The sequence below is a fragment of the Pollicipes pollicipes genome, unplaced genomic scaffold, assembly GCF_011947565.3.
Source record: "Pollicipes pollicipes isolate AB1234 unplaced genomic scaffold, Ppol_2.1 Scaffold_1600;HRSCAF=1878_pilon_pilon_pilon, whole genome shotgun sequence".
NCBI classification, from domain to species: Eukaryota; Metazoa; Arthropoda; class Thecostraca; order Pollicipedomorpha; family Pollicipedidae; genus Pollicipes; species Pollicipes pollicipes.
Window position 1 is genome coordinate 15,355,662 of NW_023595962.1, and position 16,298 is coordinate 15,371,959.

General features: G+C 54.0%; 1 protein-coding gene across 1 annotated transcript; it reads right to left on the minus strand.

Annotated features, from left to right (window-relative positions):
* Nucleotides 1-6,083: 6,083 nt before the first annotated feature.
* On the minus strand, nt 6,084-14,418 carry LOC119108500 (flocculation protein FLO11). The gene is made up of 4 exons (XM_037232112.1): nt 12,692-14,418; nt 8,284-8,448; nt 7,501-7,632; nt 6,084-6,130 (listed from the first exon to the last, which is right to left on the minus strand). Exons 1-4 carry the CDS (start codon nt 14,391-14,393, stop codon nt 6,084-6,086), a joined length of 2,046 nt encoding a protein of 681 aa, XP_037088007.1. The 5' UTR covers nt 14,394-14,418.
* Between the last annotated feature and the right edge of the window lie 1,880 nt (nt 14,419-16,298).

Below are 16,298 nucleotides of genomic sequence, written 5' to 3' on the forward strand. Positions count from 1 at the left end.
CTACCATCCGATTGTGAAATTCCAAGTCGACGGGAGAATTTCGTGGCGGAAGAAAAGGTGCCGTAATGCTTTGCACGGTCCAGCCCGTCTTTTGGCGTATCGTAACTTTAAGCGCGGCCGTAGGCGAAACTTCTCAAGGGCAGGGTCCTATGCGTCCTGCCCGCCATCCACCCGCCACGTGTGGTTGGATTGGTGCCATGCGTTCTGACCAAATGAGTTATCGGGATCGACCCATGGTGTGCCTTGGCGGCTCATGCGGAAAGGAAAGAGAGAGAGAGAGAGAGAGAGAGAGAGAGAGAGAGAGAGAGAGAGAGAGAGAGAGAGAGAGAGAGAGAGAGAGAGAGAGAGAGAGAGAGAGAGAGAGAGAGAAGAGAGAGAGAGAGAGAGAGAGAGAGAGAGAGAAGAGAGAGAGAGAGAGAGAGAGAGAGAGAGAGAGAGAGAGAGAGAGAGAGAGAGAGAGAGAGAGAGAGAGAGAGAGAGAGAGAAGAGAGAGAGAGAGAGAGAGGAGAGAGAGATAGAGAGAGAGAGAGAGAGAGAGAGAGAGAGAGAAGAGAGAGAGAGAAGAGAAGAAAGAGAGGAGAGAGAGGAGAGAGAGAAGAGAGCGAGAGAGAGAGAGGAGAGAGAGGAGAGAGAAAGAGAGAGAGAGAAGAGAGAGAGAGAGAGAGAGAGAGAAGAGAGAGAGAAGAGAGGAGGAGAGGAGAGAGAGAAGAGAAGAGAGAGAGAGAGAGGAGAGAGAGAGAGAGAGATAGAGAGAGAGAAGAGAAGAGAGAGAGATAGAGAGAAGAGAGAGAGAGAGAGGAGAGAAGAGAGAGAGAGAGAGAGAGAGAGAGAGAGAGAGAGGAGAGAGATAGAGAGAGAGAGAGAGAGAGAGAGAGAGAGAGAGAGAGAGAGAGAGAGAGAGAGAGAGAGATAGAGAAGAGAGAGAGAGAGAGAGAGAGAGAGAGAGAGAGAGAGAGAGAGAGAGAAGAGAGAGAGAGAGAGAGAGAGAAGAGAGAGAGAAGGAGAGAGAGCGAGAGAGAGAGAGAGAGAGAGAGAGAGAGAGAGAGAGAGAGAGAGAGAGAGAGAGAGAGAGAAGAGAGAGAGAGATAGAGAGAGAGAAGAGAGAGAGAGAGAGAGAGAGAGAGAGAGGAGAGAGAGAGAGAAGAGAGAGGGGAGAGGAGAGAGAGAGACATATGTATAATGTATATAGGCACGTAAGGGAGGGAGGCAGAGAACGAATGTGGAAAGAGGAAGAAATGAACGATATAGCGATAGAGCGAGCGAGGGAAAACGACGAGACTAGATTTATCGTCGGCCGCCAGCGTCCATTTATCGCACCACACAAGCCACCGCCTCCAAATCCCCGCGGACAAAGGGTCCAAGGCGGCAGACGGTGGCCAGCTGACCAGTCATCCGCACCACGTGACCGTTCGGAGGTCATTACCACGCGCCACGTGACTCTACAGAGGAGTCGGCCTGCGCCTGATGGGACGGAACAACCCTCCAGCCGTCCAACGTTCTGGTTCCCCTCCGAAGAGGACAGACACTCCGGATTATACCTACACTTCGAAATGGACCTGCTCTCCTGAGTAGACCCACTCTCCCAGCGGACTACACTCCAGAATGAGCGTACGCTCTGGAGTGGACAAAACTCTGGAGCGGATTTGCACTGCGAAGTGGGCATACGCTCCCGGTAATTAAGTGAACGCTTAACTCTGGAGTAAGCTTACACTTCGGAGTGTACGCACCACACACCAGGGACTCGAGGCGGACGGCGAGGAGTACCCGTGCGCAGACAGCCTCAATGCGGTGTCCTCCATCCTTCTGGCCGATACGATCCGCGTGTCGCAAATGATGGCGAGTCATAGTGGTGCAAAGACCGATCATGTGTTCGGGTGTAGGATTGTTCGAGTGGTGGATTGCTCGAGTGTAGGGTTGTCCGAGCGTAGGGTTGTTCGAGTGTAGGGTTGTTCGAGTGTTGGACTGTCCCAGTGTCGCATAATCCCATTGCGCGACCGGGACAGGTCAGGAGGCGGGGTCCATGGAGTCGTTATCCCATTTATCGCGCGTTATAACACCCTGCTCCCGATTACCCCTGATCCCCCCCCCCCTCCCCCCGATTACCGACTTGATTTCACAGGGACGGCGAAACGCAGCGTCCGTTACAGAGCAACGAACGGCCCGCCACCACCAAGCCACCGCAATTCTCTCAGCAAGGCTGTAGCGAACACTTCCGCGTCGCCCGCGGCGATTCCCAAGCCTTAGCGAGACGGATTTCGAAGGCAGCATTCGTGACGTCACTCTGCGCCAGCTGAGTACCGAGCATAACCAGCCGTGATGAATGCCTTTCCCAGCATTCCTCCGCCGGAACGCGGCGGCTCGACAAACCGTTGTGCTGGGATGAGTCATGTCAGCCGACAGTGTTCGATCTGCAGGAGGCCGCGGTTCAGAATATTTGTGTCGGGAGCTGTTCAGGCGAAGCGGCTTCTGATCGATCGCTGTGCCATGTGACGTCAGTCGTCCCGAATCACTATTTGATTGGAGGCATTTAGGGCGGTGAGATACGAGACGAGGTATCTGTCGATCAAGCTGTACGGCAAGCTGCAGCAAATGGAAAATTCGCTGCCCTGTGTTCCAAGTTCTGTTCGTAATATATCCTGCTTGCCAGACAATGTAAAGCCGTAGGCCACCGTCTGTTTCTTCCTGAACGCAAAGTAACTGTTTTCGGAGTCCAAAACAGCGAAGACTACACGCGTCCCGGTTCCGTCCAGGATCTCTTCCTGTTCAGTATCTAATTCGCTTGGCCATGACGCCACCATGCGCGAGACCCGACCCAGCAGCTCGGGTCCGCCGAGCCAGCGGAAGGCGGACAGGGCGGACCCACACCAGCAGCTCCCCACCTGGCGGTCCTGATAGCCGAAGTAGAACGGCCGGTGATGGCAGTGTGCGTGTGCTTGCGCTCGGCGGGGGATCCAGCCAGGGACGTGTCGTGGGGAGGAGGCGGTGGCTGCGGAACGGGCGAGGGAGAAGGAGCGAACTGGTGCAGGATGGGAAATGAGTTATGATGTTGAAGAGGGGGATGAGGAGGAGGAGGAAGAGATGACATGGATGGGGAGAAGCGCAATATTCCGCTCCTTGGGCCGGAGACGGAGATCGAATGATGTAACTATTTTCACAATAAATGTAAGCAAGACACGTTTAAACAACATGCATGACGAATATGGAGTGTGACGTGACTAAAGAAATATAGAGTGACGTCACTAAAGATGACGTCACCCAAATTCCGGCAACGGCATCACACAGCAAAGGACAACCACCGAATTGTACTTCATAAGGATCGATGAAATCATGCGTATAACAAAAAATAACAGCGTCGCTGGTTGCTTGTTTTCGTTGCACTTCCGAAACCAAGGTAGTTTATCTGACGACCTAATGGCAAATGGCCAAGTGGTTATGCAAAGATAAGGCTTTAATCAACGAGCAGAAATGCGATTTCTATCGTAGCGACTGACGTTGCTCCGCAGCGACACATTGGCGGGGGGCGGTACAGAGATGCTAGGGCAGTGTCTGTCTCATCCTTGGAGAAGCACGAGTTGATTTTATGCTAATAAGAGGTGAGTCATCAGTCATCACGGACGGAGGAACGTAAATGATCTCACTCGATTACTGTACTAGGCACGTCTGTCATAGTTATATACATAGCAGCCAATGATCATTCGTCGGGGAGTGCTGTCTGCAAAACCTTACCTGCATATTAACAATACCCCTCAAAAGATACTGACTCAGATGTTGGTTGATAGGTGCGTGCTCTACCAAAAGGGCGCAATAGCTACCACCAAAATATGCGTGCGGATGACACGCCCAGAAAAACAGTAATCTGCACCAATTTTATCCTGCCATAGGCGGCATCCAGAGTTGCGTTCACGATACCACCAAGAGAAGGCGAATCCCTTTCGGAGTGACGTCCCAAAGATGCCTGCTGCGTTGCTCGAGTTATACTGCGACTGAAAGGTATTCTTGTCTCGTTTTCATACATTATTGATGTTTTAGTTCGTTCATCATAGAAACATCACCAAGCCTGATTATACACGGTGGATCGGACCATAGACGTCTGAAATACAGCCGTGTATGCATACCTCCAGATATTTGCAATTGGAAGTATGTTGTCATATCCAGAAACGAACTTATGCTCATGCTGATAGGGCAAGGGTTGGAATTCATTGAAACACACGAGGAAAAAAACATACCGGACCACTCCATGCCATCAATGCTTATTCTCCCGTCATGTTAATGTACCACTCGTGCGATGCTCAACGAATTATCCCATGCAAAGCGTGTCACAGCGAGGGCGGAGCTAGCAGCGCGGGCCAGGCTGTTCCCAAAACGGCCGGTCATAAAACAAACTGCGCCCGGTGTCGTCCGGAATGGTTCCGCTTCGTGTGCCCGGGGCGCATGCTCGCCACGGCTGGCCGGGTCAGAGCCGTCTCCGGCGGCTCCACGCGGAGACGCACGATTTATCAGCTCGCCGGCGGACCACAAGCGAGACAGGGTCCAGAAGCGCGTCCAGGCAACACCCGTGGGGCGTCACTTGACTCCGAAAACGAGCGTCAAATGGCGCGTCACGCGACACAACAAAAGAGCATCAAAATTGCGACGGTCGCCTCGAGAACACGACGGCGCAAGGGCGACGGTCGCTCTATCGAAGCAAATAACTGGGCAATGTCACACCCCATCCCCGCCTCCGTGGACATCTCCCTGGCGCCGCCCGTGCTGAGGCGATCATGCGAGGACCGTTCTCGCCGGAGAGCATTCTCCGGCGGATAACAACCGGGGTTTTGCCGGGCCCGTGGGAGCCTGTACCCACAGTCGGATAATGACGGGTTACAGACGGTCACGCTGTTACCGTAAACGGCGAGGGGGCGTTTGGTTTACAAACGGTCACTGCAAGCGTACCCGCCGTGCACGGGTGGCCTCGGTGATTGTGTGTGCACGGTGAGCACGTGTGCACGCCGTGCACGGGCGGCCCCGGTGATTGTGTGTGCACGGTGGGCACGTGTGCACGCGGCGCACTGGTAGCCTCGGTGAGTGTGTGTGCAAGGCGACGGGAAATCGTCAAGTCGGAATTTCTCACGGTGCTTCGCGAAAGAACGTTTCTTAATGAATTCATGCTTGAATGTTGATTCGAAGGTTGATTTATTGCATCGAAGCAACATTTTCAGGCCACGGAGGCACTTAAGTGTCGCATCGAAGAAACCTGGAGAGGTGTGCAGTTGTTAGGCTAACTACGCTACTAAATACTGAGTTCTCACTAAGTTAAGCGTGATGGATTGCTCTGGTCGGAAAATCCATTTTTAAAATGAAGATTGTCGCATGCATCACTATCACCATTCTGATGATATGGCGCTCAGCATGATTGGCTGAGCTCACAGTGAGATGCACATGAAGCGAACTCGGGCCCCAACACCATGTCTAGAGCCCACTGCCGTCCAGGGCGTTGCATTTTCCCCGAGAACAAGGTGAAGTGCGACAAGTTTATGTATAAGTGCGGATGCGCAAATATCCACTGTAGAAACGAGTAGAAATCTGTACTGTACGTAGAAATCTGGAATCTGGAACTTCGTAAGAAAAATGTGGTTTCAAAATATCGCGCCTGACGGATGGGCGTTATTCGCCACCATCGTGCGCTGGAGTCGGCTCAGGTGTACTGTGATGGCGTGCCAAGCAGGAGTACGCAGGTGCCATGGTGTGATGCGCAGCGCAGTTGTACCATAATGGAGTGTTGCGCAAAAGTACGCAGATGTGGTGCGCAGGGGGTACTCCGTGAGCACATGTTGCCCACACGCAGGGCGGCGAGCAGCCTGTGTTTGGTTTGGAACTGAAAGAAGCGCATTTCGCTTTGCCAAAGTCTGCAGAAAGCAAAAATGTAATTAAGGCCATTCCCCATGTACATGTAGACATCAGCAGACCCAAAATCATCTCAAGAATGCTACCCATCGGGTAACATAGGTATGACGATAGTGCCGATACAGGTGACCTGATGCCGTGCAAACCATTCTGAAGTCAATACTTACAGTTTGATGCGTACTCAAGGAAGTTAGCAAACGCTAAATGATCGTAACCTCCGTGATACAGACGAAAATATAGGTGACACCTGCCGAGGGTGGGCCACCGCCAACACCTGACGAGGGTGGGCCACCGCCGACACCTGCCGAGGGTGGGCCACCGCCGACACCTGCCGAGGGTGGGCCACCGCCAACACCTGACGAGGGTGGGCCACCGCCGACGCCTGACGAGGGTGGGTCACCGCCGACACACGTTTGCCGGATATTGAATGAGACAAACGACTGGATTCGACTGAGTGCCAAAGTGCCATGCATCAGAACAATGTTAGGGGAAGGAGGGGCAGAGAACAAATGACAAGTAGTCAGCATCGATAGCACTTCAGATTGCTTCGCGTTCGAACGGGACCGTTCACAATCTGACGATCAGTTGGTAATTTGTCGTTCGCAGCAAATGATTACTACCCTCAACAACTTTTTTGAGAAAGCTTATTACGCCTCACCAGCCGTTTTAAGCGGCCACATATGCCAGCCAGCACGTCAAACAGCGCAAAACTCAGCCATGTTTTCCACAACCCCACCGTTAATACCGCAGTAACACCGCGAGTCGGCCGCACGCTACTTGACCACACGAGCGGGGCGCACATTGAGCTCTTGGTGAGAGTTTGCTCAGTGGCGAAGCTTCTTCCGACAGAAGGCGATGCCGCGCCGGTCGTGGGTCAGTCGGCCGACCGCAGACGTGGTTCGGGCGAGTAAACGTGCGGCCGCACACAGCCATAGGTGTTCATCGTGCGAACACGACGTAATAAGTGCGGCAGATTATTACGGATGCTACAGCAGTTGCGGATTGCGGAGAGTTTCGTTCTCCGAGTGGCTTGCGTAGATAGTCTTGGGTTCAGCGTGTTGGCTAAGCAAGGATCGTAACGCGTGCCTCAAACCAGCCACGCAAACTGTGCCCTCCAGTGCAACAGATGATACTGCTTCCACTCTTTCGCAGGGCAGGACTGCGGGAAGGTTTACATGCCGCACAGTAGCTACGGCAACGGCCGCCCCGGTCCTGGGTTGATCCCTATTGGCAAGTTGCCAGCTAACCTTCCCAGGTCAGCCGTGTAAAAAATGCACCCCTCCGGGACTCGTGCCCAATGCCGCTGCATGGCGACTCCGGCAGCTTTTCTCAGAACACGTAGGCGGCAAAAATCGAACTTAATGCGCCTGCGCACCGACAGCGCGGTGTTGATTTTGGGTGAGCATATACATCTTTAGCTATTCGGCATGATACTCATTGTCAGCCATCGCCAAGCCAAGTCGTAATGTGAGCACGCCAAATGGACCGACCGCAGTGATATCATGTTTTATCTATCGCACATTTTCTCGCACTGTTTGATACCAGTAACACGTGGCGTGCAACGGTTTGTTTTTTACCTGTGCACCTATGAATGCATACTCCATAACCAATGCTTACCTTTGTTTGTCTCCGGAGTTCTTGAGTGAAGAATGCAGAGCTTGAAGTTGTGGCAATCCGTCACATCCACTCCAAAGTTCTCCCCTAACACCCCGCTCGTGGAATCTGGATCCACGGGCTTCGTGGGAGTACCTGGAATTATGGTCCTGCCATCACTCTCACTGGAGCCGGAACAGCTGTTATTACGGGCAGTATGCGCCTCTGGAATAATGCAGGGCGCTTTTTTGTGTTTGAGGCGTCATCAATGAAGTCACCGCTGAATGAGCATTGTTTCCATAAGCTAGATTGTGTATCTAATAAATCATCACAAGCTTTTGCTGCATCTGAAATTGTACCCATGAACAAATAGTCACTACGATGATATCAATAACAGTCACTTCGATGAAGGCATTGTCACCGATCAAAGCCTTTGAAGATCGCTGGAAATGATTGGTGTACACGTCTTGTGGTGACAAATCGCGATGGCACGCACGACAGACACCCGGGCAAAACGTGGATTATGTAGCTGTTCAAACACAACCGGGTATCTAATTCGGTTGTTGACTGTTCTCAGTCTAACAGCAGACACATTTTTATGTTATCTCTCAGAGCTTCCTACCAACCAAAACTGAAAAAGCGGCAACAACACAATAACAGGGCGGTGCTTAGCAATAGAAGACAGACAGTAACGGCGTGGATGCATGTTGCTGAATAACCATACGATTTAAAAGAGACCCCCCCCCCCACACACAACACACAACACAAACACACACACTGTGCGGCTAGGGTAGGAACAGCACGCACCTGGCTTGTCGTGGAAGTGGCCAGGTGGTCCCTGCGGAGCGGTGGGCGCCTCGGCAGTCTCGCTGTCCTCGAAGCCGTCCTCGGGGAAGAAGAAACCGTCATCCTGCTGTTGGTCATCGTACTCTTCCTCCTCCTCCTCCAGCTCGACCGCACCAAACTGTGGATCTGAGCAGGTGGCTGTCTGAGGAACTGCGCACGGGGCGGTCTGGGAAGGTCGGTGCTTCCGGGCATCGCATCATAATGCCCAATCAAAATGAAAGGAAACACACTAAGAGATCTCCCGCGGCACACGACTTTTCACCAAAAACAAAAACAAAAACGCTGTACATTGAGAAGCGCTTTCCCCGAAAGTATGTGTTGAGTACCGACAGGAGCAGAAGCGGTTTTTTCAAGTGACTGACTCTCGTCGTGGATGTCTGGCAATCGGCGTCCTTATTTTAGACATCGTTCATAGACTGAAAGGTTGCGGTGAAGTGATCCTGGGAAGACGATGACCTCTGATGCGACTGGCCTGCGGAATCCCGCGTAGCGGAAAGCAGAGGGGAATAATGAGATTGGTGGGAAATGCTCAATACTACTAGACCTCATGCTCGACCTGAACCTACCCGTGTCGGAACAGTTGTAGGTCATGCCGTTGCCAAGCTAGGTCAGCTGGACAATTGCGCAAGTCTAGCGCTGAACGAATTTTTTGGATCCTTGACCAATGCTGGAATCGTAATTAGCTGCACCTAGGAAATATGTAGTTAAGAATACGGAGAGTGAAGGAGAAAACGTAACGCAAATGTGATACCAGCGCGATAACGCATGGCTGGCAGTGGCATACGCTTCTCCTGACAACAGATGTGCGTAATCGTTGACAGACATGCGACTGTCGTACTGGCAAAGGTTTTACGTAGAAAGGTACGTGGCATGTCTAGAAAATGACATTTGGCCCAACGTGACCTTACAGGTCACGACAGGAAACAGGTCAGGAGGGTTGACTTGTAACGTTTGAGGCGGCAAAGAGATGAGCTTGACATGACGCCACAGAATTGATACTTATGCGGGTGAGTTGCATCACAAAAGACAGCATTGAAAATAGTGCTCAGGTTTTTTTTACACAACACTCATGAACAGGTGGGCAGGGGTGTTTGTAATGTTGTTATCGTCCACGGCACTGATAATCGTACCATAACAGCCATTCCATGAACTGAACAAAGGAAACCGTGTCATTCCCTGCTCAAAAATGGCAAAGCTAATATGCAGGGTATGCAAGAGCAACGGAAGAGGGTGGGCGATTTCCAGGCCAGCGGGGATAATATGTCAAGATATAAGTAAAAACTAAAGGACTGTGACCAGAATCAAGCATGAAAGCAACAGGTCATCAACCAAAGACGTTTGAGTGCTGCAAAACGACGCTGGGTAACACCACAGGGTGTAAACGGCGAAGAAAAGACCTGAGCCTAGCTTCATGAAACGAAAATAAAAGTAAACGTATGTTTAAATGTGCTATACCAGCAAACAAGCCCGAGCGAGGCTGATTCCAAAAAAAAACACACAAAAAACAAGGTGGTGATTTCAAGTGGGTCCGCAAACCGTGCCTGCAGGTGACCCTATCAGTTTGAAACCTTCAACTTACTCAGTCCTCCGCTCTCCGTAAACCTTCAGCTTACTCAGTCCTCCGCTCTCCGTAAACCTTCAGCTTACTCAGTCCTCCGCTCTCCGTAAACCTTCAGCTTACTCAGTCCTACGCTCTCCGTAAACCTTCAGCTTACTCAGTCCTCCGCTCTCCGTAAACCTTCAACTTACTCAGTCCTCCGCTCTCCGTAAACCTTCAACTTACTCAGTCCTCCGCTCTCCGTAAACCTTCAACTTACTCAGTCCTCCGCTCTCCGTAAGCCTTCAGCTTACTCAGTCCTACGCTCTCCGTAAGCCTTCAGCTTACTCAGTCCTACGCTCTCCGTAAACCTTCAGCTTACTCAGTCCTCCGCTCTCCGTAAACCCTCAACTTACTCCTCCCTCCGCTCTCCGTAAGCCTTCAGCGTTCATTCAGCCCTACGCTCTCCGTAAACCTTCAACTTACTCAGTCCTCCGCTCTCCGTAAACCTTCACCTTACTCAGTCCTTCGCTCTCCGTAAACCTTCAATTTACTTAGTCCTCCGCTCTCCGTGAATCTTCAACTTAGTCATCCGCTCTCCGTAAAAGCTATCTTTTAACTTTAAGTCCATTCAGCCGCTTCACTCAGCGACTGAAAACTACCCAATAACTTTTAGGTGGCGCTTGGCAGGGAATCGGTTGCTGCAAAATACTGCCATATTAATCTTCTTGATGGACGGGTGGGCCAGAAGTGCTGCAGAAGTTGAGTGTGCATAACGAACTTTGTTCGAACACTGGAGAAGCATTGTGTTTGCACATTGATCACCGCGAAGACAAAAGCCTCTGTAGTATTCGCGTCTAAAGCACCCAGCAATACATTCAATCCTACATTGTCTTAGTCCAGCGACTCCTGCGACGAAAGTGAGATGACAGGCATCGAGAATGGGCCTCCGGGATGGCTGATCAAGCGTCAATTTCGCTGCCCTTCGCTCCGCTCCGCAGCGCGCGCAGAAGATCAGTTGCAGAGTCCTGAGTGGTTCCGATGGCACCAGCAGCTCGTGGTGCGGTAGGATGGTGTGTGCAGCAAAGCGCGAAGATATGCAGCGGGATAGACGTTTGAATGAAGTGAAAGCACCTGGCGCAGAGCTAATAAACTGCGTACTCGGCTGAACAGGTTATTATCTGCAGCAGCCTGGTGCATGACAATGCTGTGGCTGTGGCCGACTGATCTTGACAGGAGTTTTGTGGCCCCCTGACCCATTGAAACATCTAATGGGGGCGCTGAAGCTGACCTCTATGACCTCGTCACGCAGTTCGTGACTCATCAGAGAGATTTATCTTTAACGCAGCGTGCTAAAGAAGAGGTCAGGGAATCAATTTTTCCAACAAGAGGTTAATATCTACGGCAGTTGTGGCGTGACTTAGGATGTCGTGACGTTAAACTAACCATCGTGAGATCATGATGCATAATAGATATGCGTATATCAGCAACAGTCTGAAGGGCGTGTTGTAAACAACACACAGATTCGGAAAAGAAATGCTCCAATGAAATGAGGCCAAGTCATAACATTATTCTCAAGTAATCCCAAACCGGTTTTTCATTGGGCCAGCGGATACTACCCAGAATAAAGCAGATAAAGAAATATTTTAAGTCACAGCATTACAACGTCATGAAGGAACTAAAAGACCCAAAATTGGTAATATTTTCGCTGAACGACATTTCCTGTCACTTCAAATTTGCTTTTGAGAGCACAAGCTTTGCCTTTTCGCAATGTGAAGGAAACTCAAAACTCGCATCGATTTTTGCCCTGTTTTGATGTCGCAAATGTTCATTGCCGGCCATGCAGTGGGTGGCAAGCGCGTCTAATATAACGGAACAAGGCACACAGGTCTTCAAGGACATTTTCGAAATGCAAGTTTGTGGTTAGAACAAGTAATTTGCTTAAGCACAACTTCCGAGCTATAACACCGGAGCACGCAGGAGTACATGCGTGGTAGATCTAAAGTTTTTGCTTCATATACATGACAGATCGGCGATTGAAACCTGTTGCAGTCTTTGGTGTTCTGCATGCTGAGGTTCAAGCACTTGGAGAAAATGAATGTTTGGTACGACGAGGAGATTTATACAGGTCATTAAAACCTTCACTCTTCTCCTTGCTTATATGCCTGAAACTGTTCCTCTAACTTGGCGTATCCGCTCCTGAAACAGTTGCGTTATTCTGCAATGTCGTAGTCACCGCTGTCCAAAAAATGGCTGTCCAAAAATCGGTGCGATTTCGAACGGCCTGTCACGTGTTGAAACATAAGACACCGTTCCCAACCATTGGATTCCGTCTCTGCAATTTTAACATAGAATCAGTGGTCGGCAGTACAAATTACAGCGATCACATTAGCAAGTAATGACCGCTAGTTGGTTTGGTTTGGTTTGTCTGTCAAAGGATTCGCATGCATAGGAAGACGTACAATATAAATATTGGCGAGCCTTAAACACTATGCCGGTGTTGATGGCCAGCCGTTCGTAATGTTTGCTAAAAAAAAAAAACAGGTTGAGGCCTGTTAACGCTATCGCGTTTGTCCCGCTGCTATTATTTTAGACTAAACAACATCCCACCAGTTGTTACCAGCCTGCCTTAACTCTCGCGCAACGAGAGGGGGGGGGGGGAGGCACCATTAAGGAACTTTTTAAAATCAATTCGCAACCATTGGTTGTCGCCCTACAGGGCCATTTTTACCCCTTCGCCGGACAACGAAGGTCACGAAGGAAATCCAAGTCCAAAAGTATACTTGGAGCAAGGGGCACTCCCTAAACCATCAGTGGTTTCGACAAACATACCTAACGGTGGTGCGGGCGAAGGTGCTCCTGATACCTCGTCGTCAGAGGCGCCCGGCAGCGGCGCTGGGGCTCCTGACGCATCGTCGCCAGAGGCGCCCGGCGGCGGCGCTGGGGCTCCTGACGCATCGTCGCCAGAGGCGCCCGGCGGCGGCGCTGGGGCTCCTGACGCATCGTCGCCAGGGGCTCCCGGTGGCGCTGGGGCTCCTGGCGGTCCTGACGGAGGCAGAGCTCCCGGAGGTCCTGACGGAGGCAGAGCTCCTGGAGGTCCTGTAGGTACGGGAGGCGCCGGCGGCTGCACCTCGTCCGGTAGCACCACAAATGGCACGGGCGGCACCACAGGCACCGGGTCGAACAGCACCAGACCCGGAATCCCCGATGAGCCGGACGAGCTCGAACTGCTGGACGAGCTGGACGCGCTGGACGAGCCGGACGAGGCCAGCGAGGCTACAAGCAGTGCGTACACGGGCAGTGTGAGGGCGGCAAGACCGCCGACACTGCCGAGGATGCCCACCGTGCCCAGCCAACACTCGGTGACGCAGCGACCCGAGAACTGCCGTCGCTGCGCGCGGCGCCGAAATTGGCCGCGGAAGCTGCGTGCCGCCGCCTCCGCCGCCCGCGCGTCGTCCGGTGCCGCATGCAGACTGCGCCCCACACTAGCCAGAAGCTCCGCAGTGGTGTCAGAAGCGGGATCGTTCGTCGAGCGCTCGCTGCGCCCACGACGACCGCCGAGGGGACGACGCTTGAAGCCGAAAGGTCGTGTGCCCAGGTGCAGTCGGTCCGGATGAAAGTCCTGGTTGATGTACGATATCTTGGACGGAGTGCCAGGCGGGCTCGACGGTTGCGGCGCCGGTGTGGTCTTCCGGTACTTCTGCTTGAGCTTCTGTAGGACGCTGTGGTACGGCCGTTTCTCAGGCTTCCAGAAGCCGTATTTGTTGAACTGAGGTATGGCGGGTGGACGCGCGAAGGATAAGGACGGACGCGTTGTTTCAGATGTTGATGCTGATGATGGCGCGGAAGCGGAAGAAGCGGAAGCGAAAGCAGTCGCTGCGTATCCCGAAGTCACATACGTGGGCGGTGTGCTCGCCTCCGAGCTGCTGGCGAACGTCAAACCTGGCGCGGTCACCGGCGCCTGCGCCGGCCCCGTGGTGCCCTCACCCGCCGGCTTCGTCGCGCCCGACTCGTCCTTTGCGGTGGTCATGACCGGTCCGATGATGTACCACGGTCGGGCGGCGGAGTCCGCCGGCGGCCCGGTCGTCGGCGGCGCGGCCTCGTCCTCAGCCACGCTCAGGCTCGCGAACAGCGTGCCGAGCAGGCCGGGCAGCGACTCCTGCGAGACGGTGCTCATCGTGGCAGGCGGGCCGATCCAGCCCGGCTGGGGCTTCGGAGATACGCCGCTGAACGCCGGCGAGATCCAGACCGGCTCTGGCTCGGGCGATGCAGCACCGATCGCGGACGCCGGTGAGATCCAGACGGGCTCACGCTCCGTTGGTAGCCGACCAAGCTCACTGGCGGAGACGGTGGGCTGTTGGTTGTTGTCTGGTGCGGGAGAGGCTGTTGTCTGGTATTTGTGCTTTAGCTTATTAAACGCAATCGGTCGCCTAGTGGGTTTCCAAAATCCGAGAGAGTTGAACACGATGGGAGCGGGGCGTGGCTTTGGACTCGTGGATGGCTTTGATTTTGGTGGCGTTCTTGTGCTTCCCATGTATGGTTCGACGTGGTTTGGCAGCAAAGTTGTGGAATCAAGCCAGGTAGACAGCTTTCTGGATCTGTCGTCAAGGTCGGCGGCGTTAACAATGTGCTTAGCACGTTGACGGCGACCAGATCTTCCGCTGGCTCACGGTCGCCACCTTCTCCTGCTGTGTCCTCCGGCGAGCTGGCAGTTGATGTCAAGTGGGCCCTGATTAACAGACTGCCCCTGATCAGAGCCCTGCCATGATTCGGCAGTCACGTCCCCATTCTGTCCAGCTTCGTCAGACGCTATCGTAGCACCTCCAGGGATTAACGTCGGGACCTGCTGTCCATTCGAGTTGAGCCCGACAGCCAAGGATGACGTCCATGTGGCATTCCCCGCGCTGGACGAAGGCGCTGCCCCTTCAGCGGTCACAATGACAACCTCTGTCGCCGGCTCACCTGTGGTCGGCATGCCGGTGGTGCTGGAGACCTCCGAACCCAGTTCTGCAATAACGACGAAAGGTGAGGTCGTCGACTCCGTCTCATTGAACTCGGCGCCAACCGATGATGTCAAATCATCTCCATGTGTCGAAAAGTCCTGTGCTAATGGACCCTGACTTGCTGGATGTTCAGAAGTTGGGTCCTGAGTCTCCGAGTCCTCAGCCGCCGCAGTCTTAGTCGGCGGATCTCGTGTGGGAACAGCTGGTGGCGATGGAGACGGTGGCGGTGACGACGGCAGCGGTGACGACGGCAGCGTTGACGACGGCGGCAGTGATGATGGCGGCGGTGGCGACGGCAGCGGTGATGATGGCGGCGGTGGCGACGGCCGTCCTGGCACGGACGTCGTCAGGGACGGCTTGGTCGGGTCCGGCACTGCCTCTGAAATCCCGGACGCCGCTGTTGCGCCTGCTGCGGCGGTCTTCTGCGGGGAGATGGAGATGATTGGCGAGTCGGTGAAGTTAAGCGGCGTCGGCATCATCATCATCGGCGCGTTTGGATCGATCTGCTGGATGCTGACAATGGCTTCGACGCCGGAGGGCGTCGGCGGTTGTCGCGTCCCAGCGCTCAGCTGCTCGAACAAGCTGCTGATCTCCACCTCCTTTGGCGGGCCCATGAAGACGATGTCGCTCTCCTGTTGTTCGGCCACTGCCGGCGATCCGCCCACTGCCTGCACAAACGATCCCGGCTGGTTAACGCCAAACAGCGAACTCGTGAAGCTGTCGCTGCCGCCGGGCGGCCACCCAAGGCCGGGCTTCAGCGACAGCAGCTCGGCCGGCCTCTTCGTCGGCGGCTTCCAGAAGCCGAGGTTGTTGAAGGTGAAGAGCTGGCTCCAGGCGTTGTCGGCCGTGGCGCCGGCGGTGGTCGGGGCGACTGTCGGCGGCGGCGGCGTCCGCTGCTCGAGCGTCGACGGCGGTATCGGCTCCGTGGGCCTGATGTCGAGCCCGAACGTGCCGTCCGGGTAGGGCACCGCGTCGTGCTGCTCCACCGTGCCCAGCGTGGACAGGATCTCCACAGTGGACGCGACATCCTCGCCGTCCGGGTTGGTGGCCTCGAACCACGTGCCGAGGCCGACCTGGGACGTGGTCATCTCCTCGCCCCCACCCAGGCCCATGCCACCTGTCACCACCACTGGCGCCAAGGTAAGGGGCGTTGGCGGCGACGTCACCAGATCTGGAGATGACGTCACCAGATCTGGAGATGATGTCACAAGGCTCGCTGGCGGCGTCACTTTGTCCTTTGGCGGCGGCGTTGGCTCTGAAGAGGTGCTCTCCGTCGCCGGGGATGGCGGCGCCGGCATTGCGGATGACGACGCAGGCGGTTTTGATGCTGTGATCAAGTCAGACTGTGACGTTGCCGAAGCCGTCACTGATGCAGTAGGACCTGGCGGTGCGCCTGATTCCGATGGGATCACCCCAGGAGCGGCTGACGACGTCAC